The following is a 15,599-nucleotide window of genomic DNA, read 5'->3' as shown; positions in this document are numbered from 1 at the left end:
AAAGGCAAATTTTCTTAATTATGTTTCATAGAATAAGTGTATAGTTAGCGCAATTATTTATTTACAATATCTTGATTTCTAGGCCAGTGTCGCGATCCCTGACCTAAGTGTAGGTATGTGATGACCTAGCAAATTCGTGCAATTATGAAGTTCTAGGTTACAACAACAAAGTGTACTGGTTTACATAATGATTTTATTTATGTTTTAAGAGATGTATGGCAAACAAAGTAATAATTGGAATCTTATTTTATTTTTTTTAGGGTCAACCTGGCAATCTTGTTGCGTCTATCGATCAACTGCTACAGCCTTGTTGAAAAGCGAACTAGCCTTATGTCTTGGAGAAGCCGACATCTTCAGATGGGTCCCGCCACGACGGTTCTACTTACACCCGTGTGCACCCGAAGTCTTTAATAAGTCGAGCTGAAAAAGCATCTCCAAATGGGCTGACGTTACTTAGGAAGAAATATACATGTCCAAGGATAGGTGTGCTAAAGGAGCACGCAAAAGGACAGAATATGAAGAAATGAAGCTAAGCGATGAAGTTTGCCGCTTAGAGAATACAGTGCCAAGAGAAGGCACTACGATGAGATGAAGCCTAGGTGAAGCGTTTCCACTTAGACGATGGTGCCAAAGAAGGGTACAATGAGCAATTTTACGGAATTTCGCTTAATAAGGAAGGCAATAAGATAGACGCAACAGCAAGGTTGAAAGGTGACCCAATGTAACATTTGTGATGTTTTAAAGTACACCCCTATCTCTCGCAAGCATTAAGAATAGGACTATATTAAGCTATTATATTGTAATCTGGTGAAGAAATAAAGGACTCGTTCCACCACCTTTATACACCCTATAGCATTTAAGATTAACATTAGTATATGTAGACTTTATGTATAAGTTTCGCTTTTAGTGTTCGGGGCGAACACTTTCTAGGGGAGGGGCATGTAACATAAAGATTACACTAGGTGCCGTTACCCTAAGTTGCCCCGGTCTCCCCCAGTACAATGTTTGTGTCAGCAATATTTGCGAATTGGGGTCATGATGTGGGTATAAATACTGCACCAAAAGCACGTACAGATTACCGAACTCTGGGGTCTTCCCCAGAGGGAAGTCACTGACTGATCTCCGGGTTAGTCTGGGTACGCCTATTGTGCAACTTAAAAGTGGAGCAGTAGGTGACCAAGTGCCACACCCTAGATCAGCCCTAACAAAGGAATTAGTGTGGACGCGCAGCACGAGTTGCCGTTCCAGCTTACCTCCCTTTGTTAGGCTCTTCGCGTCTTTGCCGGCTCGGTGAATGCCCTCGGACCTAAGTCTAGGGTTCATTCACCACCGCTAAAGCGTTGCCCTCCGTGTACCTTTGCCTAGAAGCCAGACCACGTCATGATCCCCGCCATCTTAGCCATCTGGGGGTAAGATTATCGTCTAGGGATTAAGGCACTATTACGTAATAAAGAGTGGGTTACCTGTGGAAACCTGAGTATTCTTCCCCCTCAACCAACCCTTAACGTGACAATACCATGATTCCTGATTTATTTTTACATGTTCTTTGCACTCTTCTGACATTTTTAGAGTTGGGATAACAATGCACATATTATATAAAGTAATAACATAATATATAAGTTTTTGTTCTTTATTACCTTGGGGGAGAATCTAAAATATCACAAGTTTTTGACACTTTTTTAGGTGAAGAATCAACCTCACTGACCGTTCTAGTTCTTTTGGTAAAACTAGACTCAAACTTAAATTCCTCCACTTGAAATAACTTATTTGACACATTTTTAATTGGGATATCTACAGTGTTAGCATTTTTAATGTTGTTTAATTTTGCATCTATAAGTTTTCTAATATTCAAAGTTGTGACTGGATCATTAGGTCTCTCAACGCACATATGCACTTCATTCGGCTTTAAAAATTCTAACAGAGCTAGACCTTCTTCATAAGAAGCGTGCGTAGAATAACAAATGTAGAACACACCATTTTCGTCTACTTCGGTGATTCCATTTTTGAAATCAGCGTTTGCCCAACGGAACGCTGACAGTTTAATAAATCTAACTTTCTCGGGGTTACACTCATAACAAACGTCCATTTGTTCAAAGTAACAATTATGGATTTGGGTTTTTACAGAACTAGTAGTTACGCATTTATCCATTTCAGGAATGACTGAATAAAACTTAAACTTCCCTTCGTCTATGTGAACTGGCATTTTAAAAGTGTTGTAAATTTCTCTAAAAACATATTCATAGCCATACTTGGCTCTGACATCAAGTTTAACAGAATTTTCTGGGTCTTGTGAGATCCAGCTTGAAATAACCCTGCATAATTCTGAAAGACTTTCATTTCTTGTGGGAAACGTGAAATGGGAGTCCAAGAAAAAGGTAGTGTCCAGATATATTTTATCAACGGTTTTAACGTTACCGAAAGCGTCGTAGAAACATTTAAACAATCTTATATCCGAGGTGTGAATTCTATAGTCACCTGTATATAAAATGCGTGTTTTTTCAGTTTCAAAGAGAAACATTACAGAACCTGGACAATGTCCGGCAGGAATGCAAGTTACGGATATTTCAATTCCATTTTCTACTTCAACCGTGGAAATTCTTTCTAGCGGTAGTTCTTTAATTTGACTTGCAATGTTTGGTACAAGTGCGCGTAAAATTACCGAAGAAATAGCGCTTAAATATAGAAATTTGTTGTTTTCAATGATGTAATTTTGAAAAGCGAGTGTTTGAAGACCTCTCATGTGATCTGTATGACAGTGGGAAAGAAAAAATGCTTTGGAGTTCAAGTTTTCGCCATCGAACCTATCTACGCTAATTCCCGAGATTTCTCTGATGATACCATCAAAAGTGCTCATATTATTCAAATTTGCCGCGGTTTTAAAAGCGCGAGCATGCGTTTTTGAACAATTAACAACTTCACGGCCACGTATTAGTGCTAGTTGGTTTAAAAATTAATATTTTAACAAAATTAATGAATTTTGTGAAAAATTAGCAATAATTGAATTACAACTACCCTATTAATATTAAAAAAGCGCGGACATTTGAAATCCTATTCAAAGTTTGCGCCGGACCGGAAGTAGATGGGCGGAGCAATATGGCTGCTGTTTTGGCGGTTGTTGTTGGTACGTTTTTAGGTTAATTTTCTCTATAACCTATAATTTAGTGTATTTTGCGGCTAAAAGACGTAAATAAAAATTAATTTAGAGTGTAAGTGAGCTGGTAGTAAGGTAAAATCGCGAAGAAAGCTTACCATAAGGAAATCTTGCCTGTGCGGAAGTCAAAACACCCAAATCGGGACGTCAAACGGCAGCAGCCATTTGCCTACTCACAAGCAGAGATCGACGCTGGCGTTTTACGATTCAAGACCAAAATTTCTGTGTAATTTCTTGGTAAGTACTTAATTCTAACTCGTTCTTCAATTTAGTTTACTAAATGCACGCAAAACAGAGCAATAATTCAATGTAAAGTAGCCTAAAACTAGAGGATTACCTTGTGATGTAATTCCACTGATGTTTTCAGTGCATAGATTAGCTATTAATGGACGATGTTCAATATGGCAAAAAATTCCAGAGCGCTGGCCTGGTTCATTCACAACCTAACTCAGTATAGAACCAATTTAATGCCAGTTTTGGAGCTTTATTTTTTGTTTACACTTTAGAGAAAGTTGAACTGCAACGATAACCTCAATTTTTGCATAACCTCACTTGTCAACAGACCCCTTCTGTAACCTTACATTTATGATGCCATTTTTGGTTTTTTTTACTTGCAGTTTTTTCTGCTTTGTGACTCTGTATAATTAATTCTGAAACGATCAAATTTGATATATTGCGATATTGAATTTCTCTGCTTGGTAACGAAATTTTATATTAGGAAAAATCAATATCAAATAGGATTTTTGTTGCCCTTGATGAGGCATCCTTTGTTGTCCTCTGAATCCTTAATACTGCAAGACAATAATAAAATGGTGAGATCAATTGTTCCATTTTTGCATAAAGTGTTTATTTCTGCATGTGCACTTTTATAATAAAGGAACTTTTAGTGGTGTTGTAGTTGTCCATGATTTTAATATAGGTCAGTGTTTCCAAATTTGGAATAAAGGATTTTTTTTGAGTAGCAATTAATTCATAAGGGGTGTCACCTGTATTGAAGGTCATATTCATCTTTTTCTTTCAATGTTTTAAAATAAAGGAGGATTTCCACTTTACACAAGATAAATGAATTTTTATCCTTGGGTGTACTATAAATAAGAACTACTCTTGAAGAGTACTTAAATGTAGGCATATTTTTCATCTATATTGTAATACTGATACCCTTCTTTTACTATTAATTTTCCTTTCCTTATTGGTTGGAGAGTATGGGGATACTTTTGTCTATTACCACTAAACATGGGATTTTAAACTTACTGTAATTAACTTTAAGTGCTCCAATAAATTATTGAAATATTACCAAAACTTGGGTCAAAATTGCAAAGTTGATGGTCAAAAAAAAAAAATTGAGATATATTTATTATTGACCCAACACAATATTAATTAAGACTGAGACATTAGATTATCCAAATTAATCTTGGCAAATTAGAAAGGATAAAAGTAGGTCTTTATTTTATTTTTATAAACTTCTCAGTGTTTACAGTTTGTAACAATAACACAGATAACATTATATAGACTAAAAATTACTATTAAATTGGCATCAAATTACTGTTTGTGGAGTGAAATAAGGAAGTTTTTCTGTCCTGATATAAAACTATGTTATTTGGCACATTGCACTCTGCCCAATCCACTCCTGACTTGACTTTGAGGTTATAAATCAACTAATCCTAAAGATTGTGTCAACCATCGGACAGCCATAGCCAATAAAACTGTTGAAAGTTCTTTACCTCATACAGGAGGCACAACCATGAATTTGAATTTATTAACAATTTTCAAAGTCCTGCAAACTTAAATTACCAAAAACATTTTTTTTTGTAAATAAACTACAAATTCCAACATTTCAGACTAAGCTTCTCTATTTTTATGTACTGAATCACGATTTTACATTATGTGGGATGCGTCCATTGCCCAATAGTTACATGTTAAATCTGATTTTCCAGTTTTTATTCTATTAACAATATTGAATTTATTTTCTATGATCTAGAACACTTGGACTCTTGAACAGCCAATTTATGACATGTTCTCTATTCTTAATTTGGCAATATTTTCACTTGAAATCTGGTAAAGAGCCTAAAAATGTAAACATAGTTCTTATTAACAAGTTTGATGTGTGCCTGTTAATTTACTGTTACTTCTCAGCTCTGTTTTGCTATTTTGCAAATTTTTTCAGCAAAACTGAAGACAACCCATACAAAACCCAATCATATCTTTGCTAAAAATTGTCACATTGTCTATGTCTATGCTTTATTTGCATTTGCTAAGCAGCTAGAGAGTGTTGAAAATGAAACTGCTGGCATAGGATACTTTGATGAGGCAGTTTGTAAAAAAACTTTAGTAGAATATTTTGAACATTAGAATACAGAGTCCATAGAGGACAAAATCAAAACAATTCAAAATATGTGTTCCTAATAAGGATAAAGGTCTCAAAACAAAAAATCCCAAACTTATAGACTATATCAGTAAGATACAATTAACAAAGATTTTTTTAACTTTCTGAATATATTATGATATTTTCAATGTAGATGTTGTTTAACATCTGAATACCCCTGAAGAATTTGTTAAGTTCATCATTAAAAATTATATAGTTTCCGGATTATTTTGCTAAGGGTTTTTGCAGTAATAAAAAGTAACACCTTTTTAATGTTCAACATGCCACCTGAATTGTATTGGAAGTGACGCCATTTGAAATATACTTTTTGTTGAAAAATTATGTTTGTTTTATTACTGTGCCCAGTATACATACTATTTTTGGGTCTATTTCCTTCATGTATGTTATAGGATGTACAATATGTTATCTATTCCAAGCCGAATCGAAGCAAAATAAAATGGATAACACAAACTTTAATATAACCTGGGAGGATGATTCCACTGTCATCCAATCAGAGGAGGTCATCACAATGGAAAACGAAATGATACCGGTTCAATCGGAGGAGTTTGTGGGCGACCTGCAAACAGAAGAGTATAGTCAAGAGGATTTGATTGAGGATGTTGGTGTTGTTACTGAAGAGGTAATGTTAGTGGTATTACTGTAAAGTTGGTAACATATTGTGGTGTATAGTTGAAAAGCTTCTAAAATGTGTAATATTACTTTAGGTGGTGGAAGATGGCGTTCAAGTTGAGCAGGAAATATCTTTGGAAGAACAACAGCAAGATGAAGGGCTGGTATATCTTACTGGTAGGTAAAAAGTTTAAGTATAATATAATTTTCAATTTTAATATTTTATTGGTTTAATTGATTATCATACAGAACCAACAAAGTTAGATATTTTATTATTTTTAGATGACAATGTATTGGTAATGGAAAATGCTGATCAAGAAGAATATACCGGTCAGGAACAATTTATGGAGGTCACTGAAGAAATAATTGCTGATGAATGGGGTTAGCCTGCTTGCAATTATTTGAGCTTAATTACTCACTAAGCTAACTAATTTTTTTAGGGGAAGCTTGTCCAGAAGAAATTATTGTTGGGTCAGAAGAAGCTGTCGGTGGTTCAGAGACTCATACAACTGCAGATGAAGATATACCTCTACCAACAGATCAAGATGAATACACTGCAGCCAGGCCTTATCCATGCGATTTTTGCAGTAGAAGGTTTGAAAAATTTATTAATTGTTTTTGTAGCCGAATTGTTTTAATCTTACTTGTAGGTTTCGCAAAAAAGCTAATCTAATGAATCACATGGTCGCCCATCAAACTGATCGACCTCACGGTTGCAACTTGTGCGGCGTTAGGTATATGCGTAAATCGGATTTAATGAATCATCTAAAGAGTCATGCTTTTATTCCCGATGCCGATACAGTTGAAGGTTAGTTTTTCACCCATTCCATTTTCTGTTGACACAAAATGAACTATTTAAGAGGAAGACAGTTCGCTCGCGGATCATAACTTTGGAATTGAAAGGCCTAAAAAGAAAGGACGAGGTTATGGAAAACGGAAGAAAAAAACGAAAACAATAATCAAAGAAGAATATGAAAGCATGTTTACTGATATCGATGGAGCATCTTCAAGTGCCCCACAGTTTGAATATCAAGACACTTCGGAGATTCGCTATATTGAGGGCGAGGAAGAAAGCAATGGACAGTACATCACTACACAGGAAGAGGACATTAAGTATCCGGTCACTGACGAAAAAAAACCATTTGTTTGTCAACATTGCGGAGTTAGTTTTGCTAGGGAGAAGGCTTTGGCGTCACATTCGAGAATTCATGGAGGCGATAGCCCGTTTGAATGTCACAAATGTGGAGAAATGTTTTGGGATTTAGGACTCATGCAGGTAAAATAATTTAAAAAAATAATTTTGAAAATCAATATCCGGATGTTTTTTAATTACCCTGTATCAAAAGACATTCTTCGCAAGTTGCCTGTGAAACAATTTAAAAACTCCTGGCAACTAAATGACATTCATCTAAATATTTGTCATTGAAACTGAAAAAGTCACGATTTTAAGTGAAGAAAGTGTTGCATTTAACCTGAAATTTTATTTATAAACGGCGAGGTTATGATGGGAAAAATTAAGCGGGGAATTTACTATGTAAGGAGCAATTTATTATGTAATTATTAATTTGTATTTTTCTGGAGTGTAAGTTATTTACATTTAAAGGAGCACACAAGAAGTAAACATCCCGAGATGGAAGATTTTGACGAGGACGGGGACGGGGACGACGATTACTCGGAAACTGACGAAACTAGGTATGGCACGTTTTACTGCGCCACTTGTGGTCTATCGTTCCACAGGCAGGACAATTTGCGAAGGCACCAAAGGATTCATATTAAGGAGGAGTATTTGAACGAGCACGATGTCGGTCATATTTGCAATGTTTGCGGAGAATCGTTTCAGGTATGTGCATCATTCTGTTTCAATATTTAAACTGTCATGACTAGATATTGTATAACAGACTTTTTTCTCTCGTTTGTAATTTAGTATTGGGGAAAATTGATATTAGTGCCCTTCAAGAAATAAAATTAAAACAATCTTTAATACTTGTAGGAAGCATTGGATCTGTTGGCTCATGCAGAAATCCATGCACGTGGTGCGGAATACAGGTGCATGATTTGCGGCGAAATTTGCGCTGACGAGACTACTTTGGCCAATCACGTGCAGAGTACCCATAGAAACCTACCACCTAACACGTGCGCCCTCTGTGGACGGACCTGCAAAGACAGCCGTGCTTTGTTAAAACATTCATGGGAGCATTCCAAAGTACCATTTCCTGCGTTTTTCTCCATCAAACATGACTAACTCATTTATTACAGGAAAAAAATTTTGGCTGTTCCAAATGCTCCAAGACCTTCCACAATAAAGCTCGTCTTAAACGTCACATGCTTTCACACAGGTAATTTTCTTTTTTATTTAATTAATCTAATTTTTTTTTTATTGCAAATAGATACTAGATAATAGAAAAGGTTTACAATGAATATTGCAGAAATAAAGTGGTGAGTTGTGACGTTTGCGGCGAAGATTTCCCCGATGGCCGAAGCTTGATGAATCATCGTCACAGTCACAGCAGCGTGTCTGGCAGACAATTTCCTTGCAAAGAGTGCGGCAAAACGTTCGGATCGAGAAGTTCTCAGCAAATTCACATCCGAATTCATACGGGCGAACGACCGTATGGTTGTCGCTTTTGTTGGAAGGCGTTTGCAGACGGTGGGACTTTACGCAAACACGAAAGAATTCATACCGGAGAGAAACCGTACGCTTGCGCGGTATGCCCCAGAGCGTTCAATCAAAGGGTTGTTCTTAGGGAACATATCAGGTAAGCTCGAAAAGTCTTGACCATTGTGTGTTTGTTTGTTTATTCAGCTCCAGTACAGGTTTATGGACTGAATTTAGACTCCACTCCATTACAAGTCTACCACCGTCTTCAGAGAATGCAAAAAATAAAAAAACAACCACAGAACACAGAAAACAACAACTTAATAAATATTAAACCTGATCGTGGTGTAATTTAAGCTCCGTTTTGTCGATAAAAATTGACATTAATTTTTGAACAATAGATTGACCAACTGTCAAATTACGTCATTGTGCAAATACAAACCTTTTTTTGTGTGGTGAGACATAAGACCCAACTAGAAACGAAAAACGAGAGTGCAGAGCAAGTTTGACATCACAATGACGTAATTTGACAGTTGATCAATGTATTCTTTGTTAAATTACCTCATCGTGACGTCAAATAATCATCAGTTTCTCTAATTATTCGTGGCAACTGTGATTTGGAAGTAAAATTACAAATTTTTACATTCTACTAACTCAAAAACGGCTTATCTACTATTATATCAACATATTACTGTTCTCGCGGACTGAGTTTATCCGTGCGTCATCCCCCTGTGATTTAGAAGTAGACATGCATTATTGACTTCATCCTTGTCTATTTGTTCACTTTCAGAAAGAGTAAATATCTAAGTGAATGTCTTCCAAAAAAAACATTTTTCTAATTTTGGCATATAAAGTGACACTTTTCAAAACTGATGACAAAACGTTTTACTTTATGTAACTAGTTACAGTTCAGAGAGAACTAGTTCAGTTAAAAGTTCATTTCATCACTCCCTGTTTTTATGCATTTCCGTAGAAACATATGGGCGACATCCATCATAACATGTCGTTGTCACAGTTTATACAAGATGCTATGAAAGTGAATATTTGTGTTAAATCACTTTAAAAGATAGTTTTTACCGCTTTTTGGTCAAAATTAGAAAAAATTATGTATGCAACACGTTTCGAAAATGTCTTATTGTGTAACTCATTCAAATTGTAGGACCTCGCTGCGCTCGCCCTACAAACATTCATTCGTTACACAAAATCGATCTTTTCGTAACTGGTTACATAAATAGCTATTACTGATTAGCGCTTCTATTTCAGTCATTGTCAGTTTGAAAACCATCGAAATTTATTTGATTTGTTTACTATTAATTGTTTTCAGTTTTTTTGTGTTGTTAATCATTTATAAAGTTTTCTATTTACCACACCACCACAGTTCTTTTAAGAGCTATTGTTTCTACGCTTTTAACATTCTGTAAGTACTTTCATAATATTATTATTAATATTTTTATTTTTTTTATGTCGGCGGTCACGACCTAACCAAAATTGGCACAATTACTAACCTGTTTTGAAAAAAAAGTGGGAGTGTCTATTATGGTTTTTATTTAGCCATTTGGTTTTTCGTAAATTCGGAATGACTTACTATTACAGTATTTTTTTAGAAAATACCTTGAAAAATTCTCCACAAACAAGCCCAGCAGTTAATTTTTAACCTTTGTGAATATTTTGAATTGGAAAAAAACCAATGGACAACCTTTAGAAGCTTTATCATCTGTTCAGGAAGAAAATAAGAAATTTTAAGACCTTACATATTCTTACTGATGTATTTTTTTTGATACTAGAAGGTTGCAGCTGCTTTGAAAATTTCCCGCAAAACTGTTTATTCGATTCGGAAAAAGCAAGCAAGTAATCTTATGATTTCCTCACCTAGAAAACGTAAATCGAGACGTTATCGACGAGCCAAGACCACTGATTTATCTGAAAGCGTTAAAATGGATGTTCGAAATACATTATATGATATGTACAACGATAGTATGTTAATAATAGTAAAATATATTTCTACTTTTGTAAGAAACATCTATTAACATTTTATTGTTTCCAGAAACTGAGATTTTTGGGTTGCATTATAGATTTTTCATAAAAATTTCTTCAAACATATTAATAATAAAGTCATAGAAAAAATAAAATAAGCGTCTAAAAGGTTTTCCAGCGGGTTTAAAATAAAATAAGTGGATGGCAACCTGAAAATGAGATATGAGATACTACAGCATCACTCAGAATGTCTTATTGAATTTTTAATTTGTTGTATTTATTTTAGAGAAACATGTAACCATCCAGAACCTAAATCAAGAGCTTAAAGTTAAAGAAATACTACATATTGGTGATACATCTATGCGAATTTTGGTAAATCAATTAGGTTTCAAATTTAGACGGAATTCTATGATCCAAACGGAGACTTCTCATAAATATTTTTTTTTATTTCGGTCAAGATATTTTTTCAAGATAAGTTTGTTGACGAAAACTTGATTTGATTCATATGATTATAAATGACGTAGCCTTCGTGACGCACGGGTAAACTCACTCTGCGAGAACAATATGTATTTTTGGAATTAGAACGAGATCATCTTTACCGTGGTTTTTTATTTTTTTAAATAATCTGGGGATTTAAGAAAAGTCGTATAATTTTTGTATTCACAATTTACCCCTGTACAGGGTTACCTAATTTGCCTGTTTTTATGTGATAACTCCCAAACTTATTAAGAAATTTAAAAATCGGAATGTCGTTTCCGATGTATTTCATGGTGAGTTTGATGCCGTAAACAGAAACTCTCTTTTTTTGAAACATGCAAATTTTGAATTTTGGCTGCTAGTCTTTGAAACTTTGCTATTATGAGGTTAACATTATTACATAGATTACGATTCTGTGATACTTTTATAGATTCATTATTTTTTGAGTTGCAATGCAATTTCATAAAAATAATAGAAGAAGTGTAGTTTATAACTTAAAAAATAGTGAATCTTTAAAATTAATATTAACAGAATCATAATCTACTTACAAAAGTGGCTTGATAATGTAAAAGTTATATTTAAAATTTTTCAGTTACAAGAAAGCAAAGACGCTAGCGAATTTGTATTTAACGCTTACTGAACTCACCTGAAAAAAAAATCTCAGAAACGCCTTTTTGGTTGTTAATTTTTTTTTGTTTCCCTATGAAACCAAGCAAATGAATTACTTTATGTTATGATAATTTTCAGGTCTCATCATTCAGGTCCTGACCCAAAATTCGCTCACAGTATGACACCGTATTGCTGCGCGGTATGTTCCGATATGTTTGCCACGTCTCAAGATTTGATTTTGCATTTAATTCATCACTGTGACTTGAACACAGCTATGAAAAGACAGCCACAGGTTGGCCCACGCAAATATAAGCGACGGTAATTTTCTAACGTGGTTTTTGTTGCCTTTTTTATGATGTTTTATTGGGTTTAGAAGGAAGTTAAAGCCTCACGAACTGGACGCAATTTCGGCTAATAAGCAACTGGACGAAAGCTGTTCTGTTAGCCATGAAGAGTACGTTGAGCAGGAGGAGTATGAAATGCCCATTTCTGATGAGGAGACGCAAGTAGTCAGAAGACGTCCAAGGCGGACATCATCGAGGAAAGGGTCCAGTTCTTCTCCAAAAACTAGGTAATTTTTCTGTCATGTGTGTATTACCATAATCTATGATTTTCTAATTTAGCATCAGCGAATCGATATCAGACATATACAACAGTTTGCACACTATCGAAAATAACGAGTCTCTGATACTACCCAAGTCTCCAACGTCAGTACCGAAACCCAAACTGATAAAGAAGTTTAAAAACGAAAACGCTTCGGTACCGTCTCGACCGAAGATGATTCACACCCAAAAAACTAAAGTGGCTGTGGAAACAAGCGAGGATGGACGTGTTCGGCATCGCACCAAAACTTTGGTTACCAGAACGCAGCCGGTTGAACTTAGATCAGCTACGGGTAAGACTGACTAGAGCTTTTAAATACGACTTGAATTCTGGGTCACACTTAACTCACTAATATTAGAGGTTGATGAGCAAGAGTTAAATCAAATTCCTACCAACATTATCAAAAAAATAAACCATTATATACAGGAACCGGTAATAAATCGTGTGACACTATTGTGCCTGATACGTAGTTAGTTAGTTCCACGTTTTTGATTTTAGGAGAAAGAATTCGACCCAGAACCAAAAACGTCAACTATCACATATTAAACCCCGAAAAATACTCTTTGGCTACGTTTCCAGATAATGACCAAACTGAGGAAGCCGTGGAAAATTTGCTTAGGCAAACTGAGGAAGAGGAGGCGGCCGCAGTTGCAAACGGGGATATTTACAATGAAGAGGTAATTTACTTTTTTTTTTAAACTAAATTTTATGTCAAATTTTTTACCGAAAAACTTGCCGTTTTGCGTAATGCCAACAGACAAAAATGAAATAGTGTGAGTGAGAGCTGCAGAATTCAATACATTAATACAGTATTCAGGATGAATATGAAATTTCAAAATAAAAATATCAAAAATACCAGAAAACAAGTAGGAATAATCGGTAATTATTACCACCTAACACACCACCACCAACCACGTTTGGTTGGTCAAACTGTTTTCATTGACAGCTGTGACATAAAAGTTTGATAAGTGTAAAATCAAATCACTTTATGCTGCCAAGAAGTTTATGAATTTATTTGAGTCATAAAATGAATGTTTCCAATTTCTTTGAATTAAAACTTTTGGTGTAAAACCTGCTATACGCACATTAGACATTATATCAGTATTTCTTTGATAAATTGTATTTCAAGTTGAGCTTCATAGAGGTAAATTTCACAGTTGTGACATTACCAGACACTTTGATTTCTTCCTGATATGTCTTAAAGGTCAATGTAGTCATCCAATGTAGTTAGTGTATGGAGCAAAATTTGCCAATGGTGACGTTAAGGACTGAACATTCCAACTGTCAAATTTGGTTCCATTGAGGTTTAAACACAACTTCCAGTGTAATTCCTCAAATAAGCACCTATTTGCAATTTAAGGTTACTAACAGCTGTCACGTGACGCAAGAAAAGTATAAAAGTATCCTTTATCGTCATAACACTCAAATTTGGCTTGTGCCCAAGAAATACCTTTTAGAATTTCCAAATAGTCCATATTCCATTGGCTGAATTGTGGCTTTTGATGTGTCTTTTCTTTACCATTTTCTTAAAAGAGGACTTACAGGAAGTTTCTTGACATTTTCTCTAAAACTAAATTTGAGATTTAATTATCTCTACTGTAAATAAATAAACGTATTTTTTTTTTAGATCGTGGAGCATACTCCTGATATTGCAGCGGAACAGACCATCGAAACCGAAGTGCCAGTACCTGTAGGGATTGTTGAAGTTAGAACCAGACGAAATAGTAATCGGAGCTCTAGAAATATTATTGGACCAGGTGAAACTAATTTTTTACATTTTGTTTTGGGTGGAATAATGTTTATGGGCAATTTTCAGGAAGCAAAGTGCGATTAGTGAAAGAAGGCATGGTTGTATCGAAAGTGAAACGCAACAGCGAGTCCTTAAACGAACCGGAATCGATCCTACCCGATGTCCAACAATACGAGCACACCGAGCAAGTGTTTATCAAGGAAGAAATGCTACAAAGTAAGCAAATTCGTAACTCATGCAATTTATGTGATAAAACTGTTTTGTTTAGCGTCCCACGAGTCGATAATCGATAACATCGAAGAAGAACATCACAGTGTGCAAGAAATGAAGCAGCACTTCCAAGAAAGTGAAGTGGTGCAAGAAGAAGCGGATGCGGCAGCTGCTAATGTAATCAACGTGAAACAAGAGCAACTCGATCCAACCGCTCTACACGAGTTGGCTGAAATTTCGATGAGGCACGCCATCAATTCGGCCAGCAGTAAACTGTACAAGTGCGAAATGTGCGACGAAGTTTTCTCCGAGAGGGCGCAATTGTTGGTGCACGTGCCGATACATATTTGATCCAACTAGTAATTTGTGGTTAGTTTAGGTTACGGTTGTGTCAAGGTGAATGTACTGGGTTTCTTGGTTTCGGCTGTATTTTTTTACATTGAATGGTTATTGTAGGTCTGGTTAGTGTGGTTGTTTCTAGACAAGCGTTTTTTTTTTGGCTGACCCTGCAACAAAATTGTAAATGTAAGCAAAAAACACAAAGTCGACACCGGACTACTTTTCAAAATATTTTCTAACTGAAAAATAACTCAAGTTTAGAAGAAATTATTTTTATTTCTAGAAACTACCAACACTACTTAGAAAAGTGCACATGTCAATCGTTTACCAAAATTGTTGAATGAAATCAAAGAAACATTGCAGTATTTGTAATTTGGGTCTATTTTTGTATCATAAAAACCACACACAAATTAAAAAAATAATTATTATAAAGAACTTTAGCTTAAGCTCTTTAAGCATGTTGTAAAATATTCTTCTGTTATTATCTGTAGCATGTAGTAATGAATTTTTTATTCACTGCTTTTTGTATTATTTTATTGTAGTTCTTATTATGGTTATTAATTATTGTTGCGTTCGTTAGAAAAAATTGTTTGAACTTAGATTAATAAATTAGGATTTAGATTATTTGAGTTTTCGTGTTATCTCTATAAATTCTACCTACACGTACAGCCATAATGGTATCAGGTGTATAAAATATTAAAATAATATTTGGTTCATCACAAAGTATTTCACGTTTAATTTGACCAAACTGTAAATATTAGATGTAATGTAATATTGTAAATAATATAGTTTTATGAAGATGTGTTAACGCCTTTGATGGAAATATACAGCTAGTATAAATACTACTGAATGTTGTCTTTATTATCCCAGAAATAAAACCAAGGAAACAAAGGACACA

At 34.9% G+C, this 15,599-nt stretch overlaps 2 protein-coding genes across 6 annotated transcripts; one reads left to right on the top strand and one right to left on the bottom strand.

Annotated features, from left to right (window-relative positions):
• Positions 1 to 43: 43 nt before the first annotated feature.
• On the bottom strand, positions 44 to 3,090 carry Snm1 (DNA cross-link repair protein snm1). Of its 2 annotated transcripts, XM_081978751.1 has the most exons (3): positions 1,464 to 3,090; positions 1,254 to 1,403; positions 44 to 1,201 (listed from the first exon to the last, which is right to left on the bottom strand). In XM_081978751.1, exon 1 carries the CDS (start codon positions 2,852 to 2,854, stop codon positions 1,634 to 1,636), a length of 1,221 nt encoding a protein of 406 aa, XP_081834877.1. In that variant the 5' UTR covers positions 2,855 to 3,090; the 3' UTR covers positions 44 to 1,201; positions 1,254 to 1,403; positions 1,464 to 1,633. The 2 variants fall into 2 exon arrangements, with proteins under 2 accessions (XP_081834877.1, XP_081834876.1); XM_081978750.1 differs by having other exon boundaries at positions 44 to 1,403.
• Positions 3,091 to 3,248: 158 nt separating this feature from the next.
• On the top strand, positions 3,249 to 15,546 carry LOC145728481 (uncharacterized). Of its 4 annotated transcripts, none has more exons than XM_081978741.1 (18): positions 3,249 to 3,388; positions 5,924 to 6,153; positions 6,239 to 6,320; positions 6,426 to 6,524; positions 6,584 to 6,737; positions 6,794 to 6,951; positions 7,004 to 7,419; positions 7,747 to 7,983; positions 8,134 to 8,346; positions 8,400 to 8,479; positions 8,570 to 8,899; positions 11,938 to 12,117; positions 12,176 to 12,370; positions 12,423 to 12,694; positions 12,901 to 13,079; positions 14,030 to 14,159; positions 14,219 to 14,368; positions 14,421 to 15,546. In XM_081978741.1, the coding sequence occupies exons 2-18, from the start codon at positions 5,971 to 5,973 to the stop codon at positions 14,711 to 14,713; spliced, it is 3,351 nt and encodes a 1,116-aa protein (XP_081834867.1). In that variant the 5' UTR covers positions 3,249 to 3,388; positions 5,924 to 5,970; the 3' UTR covers positions 14,714 to 15,546. The 4 variants fall into 4 exon arrangements, with proteins under 4 accessions (XP_081834867.1, XP_081834869.1, XP_081834865.1 ...); XM_081978743.1 differs by having other exon boundaries at positions 12,173 to 12,370; positions 12,982 to 13,079; XM_081978739.1 differs by having other exon boundaries at positions 12,173 to 12,370.
• Positions 15,547 to 15,599: the final 53 nt, after the last annotated feature.

Source organism: Ips typographus, linkage group LG4 (assembly GCF_016097725.1).
Source record: "Ips typographus isolate SLU linkage group LG4, UJ_Ityp_2.0, whole genome shotgun sequence".
In the NCBI taxonomy this organism is placed as follows: domain Eukaryota; kingdom Metazoa; phylum Arthropoda; class Insecta; order Coleoptera; family Curculionidae; genus Ips; species Ips typographus.
This window is presented reverse-complemented; position numbering and strand designations above follow the sequence as displayed.

Coding starts and splice junctions, on each gene's coding strand:
- Snm1 (XM_081978750.1), bottom strand. CDS start 2,854: ATGAGCACTTTTGATGGTATCATCAGAGAAATCTCGGGAATTAGCGTA.
- LOC145728481 (XM_081978739.1), top strand. CDS start 5,971: ATGGATAACACAAACTTTAATATAACCTGGGAGGATGATTCCACTGTC. Junction 12,695..12,900: donor TGAACTTAGATCAGCTACGG/GTAAGACTGACT, acceptor TTTTGATTTTAG/GAGAAAGAATTCGACCCAGA. Junction 14,369..14,420: donor CAAGGAAGAAATGCTACAAA/GTAAGCAAATTC, acceptor TGTTTTGTTTAG/CGTCCCACGAGTCGATAATC.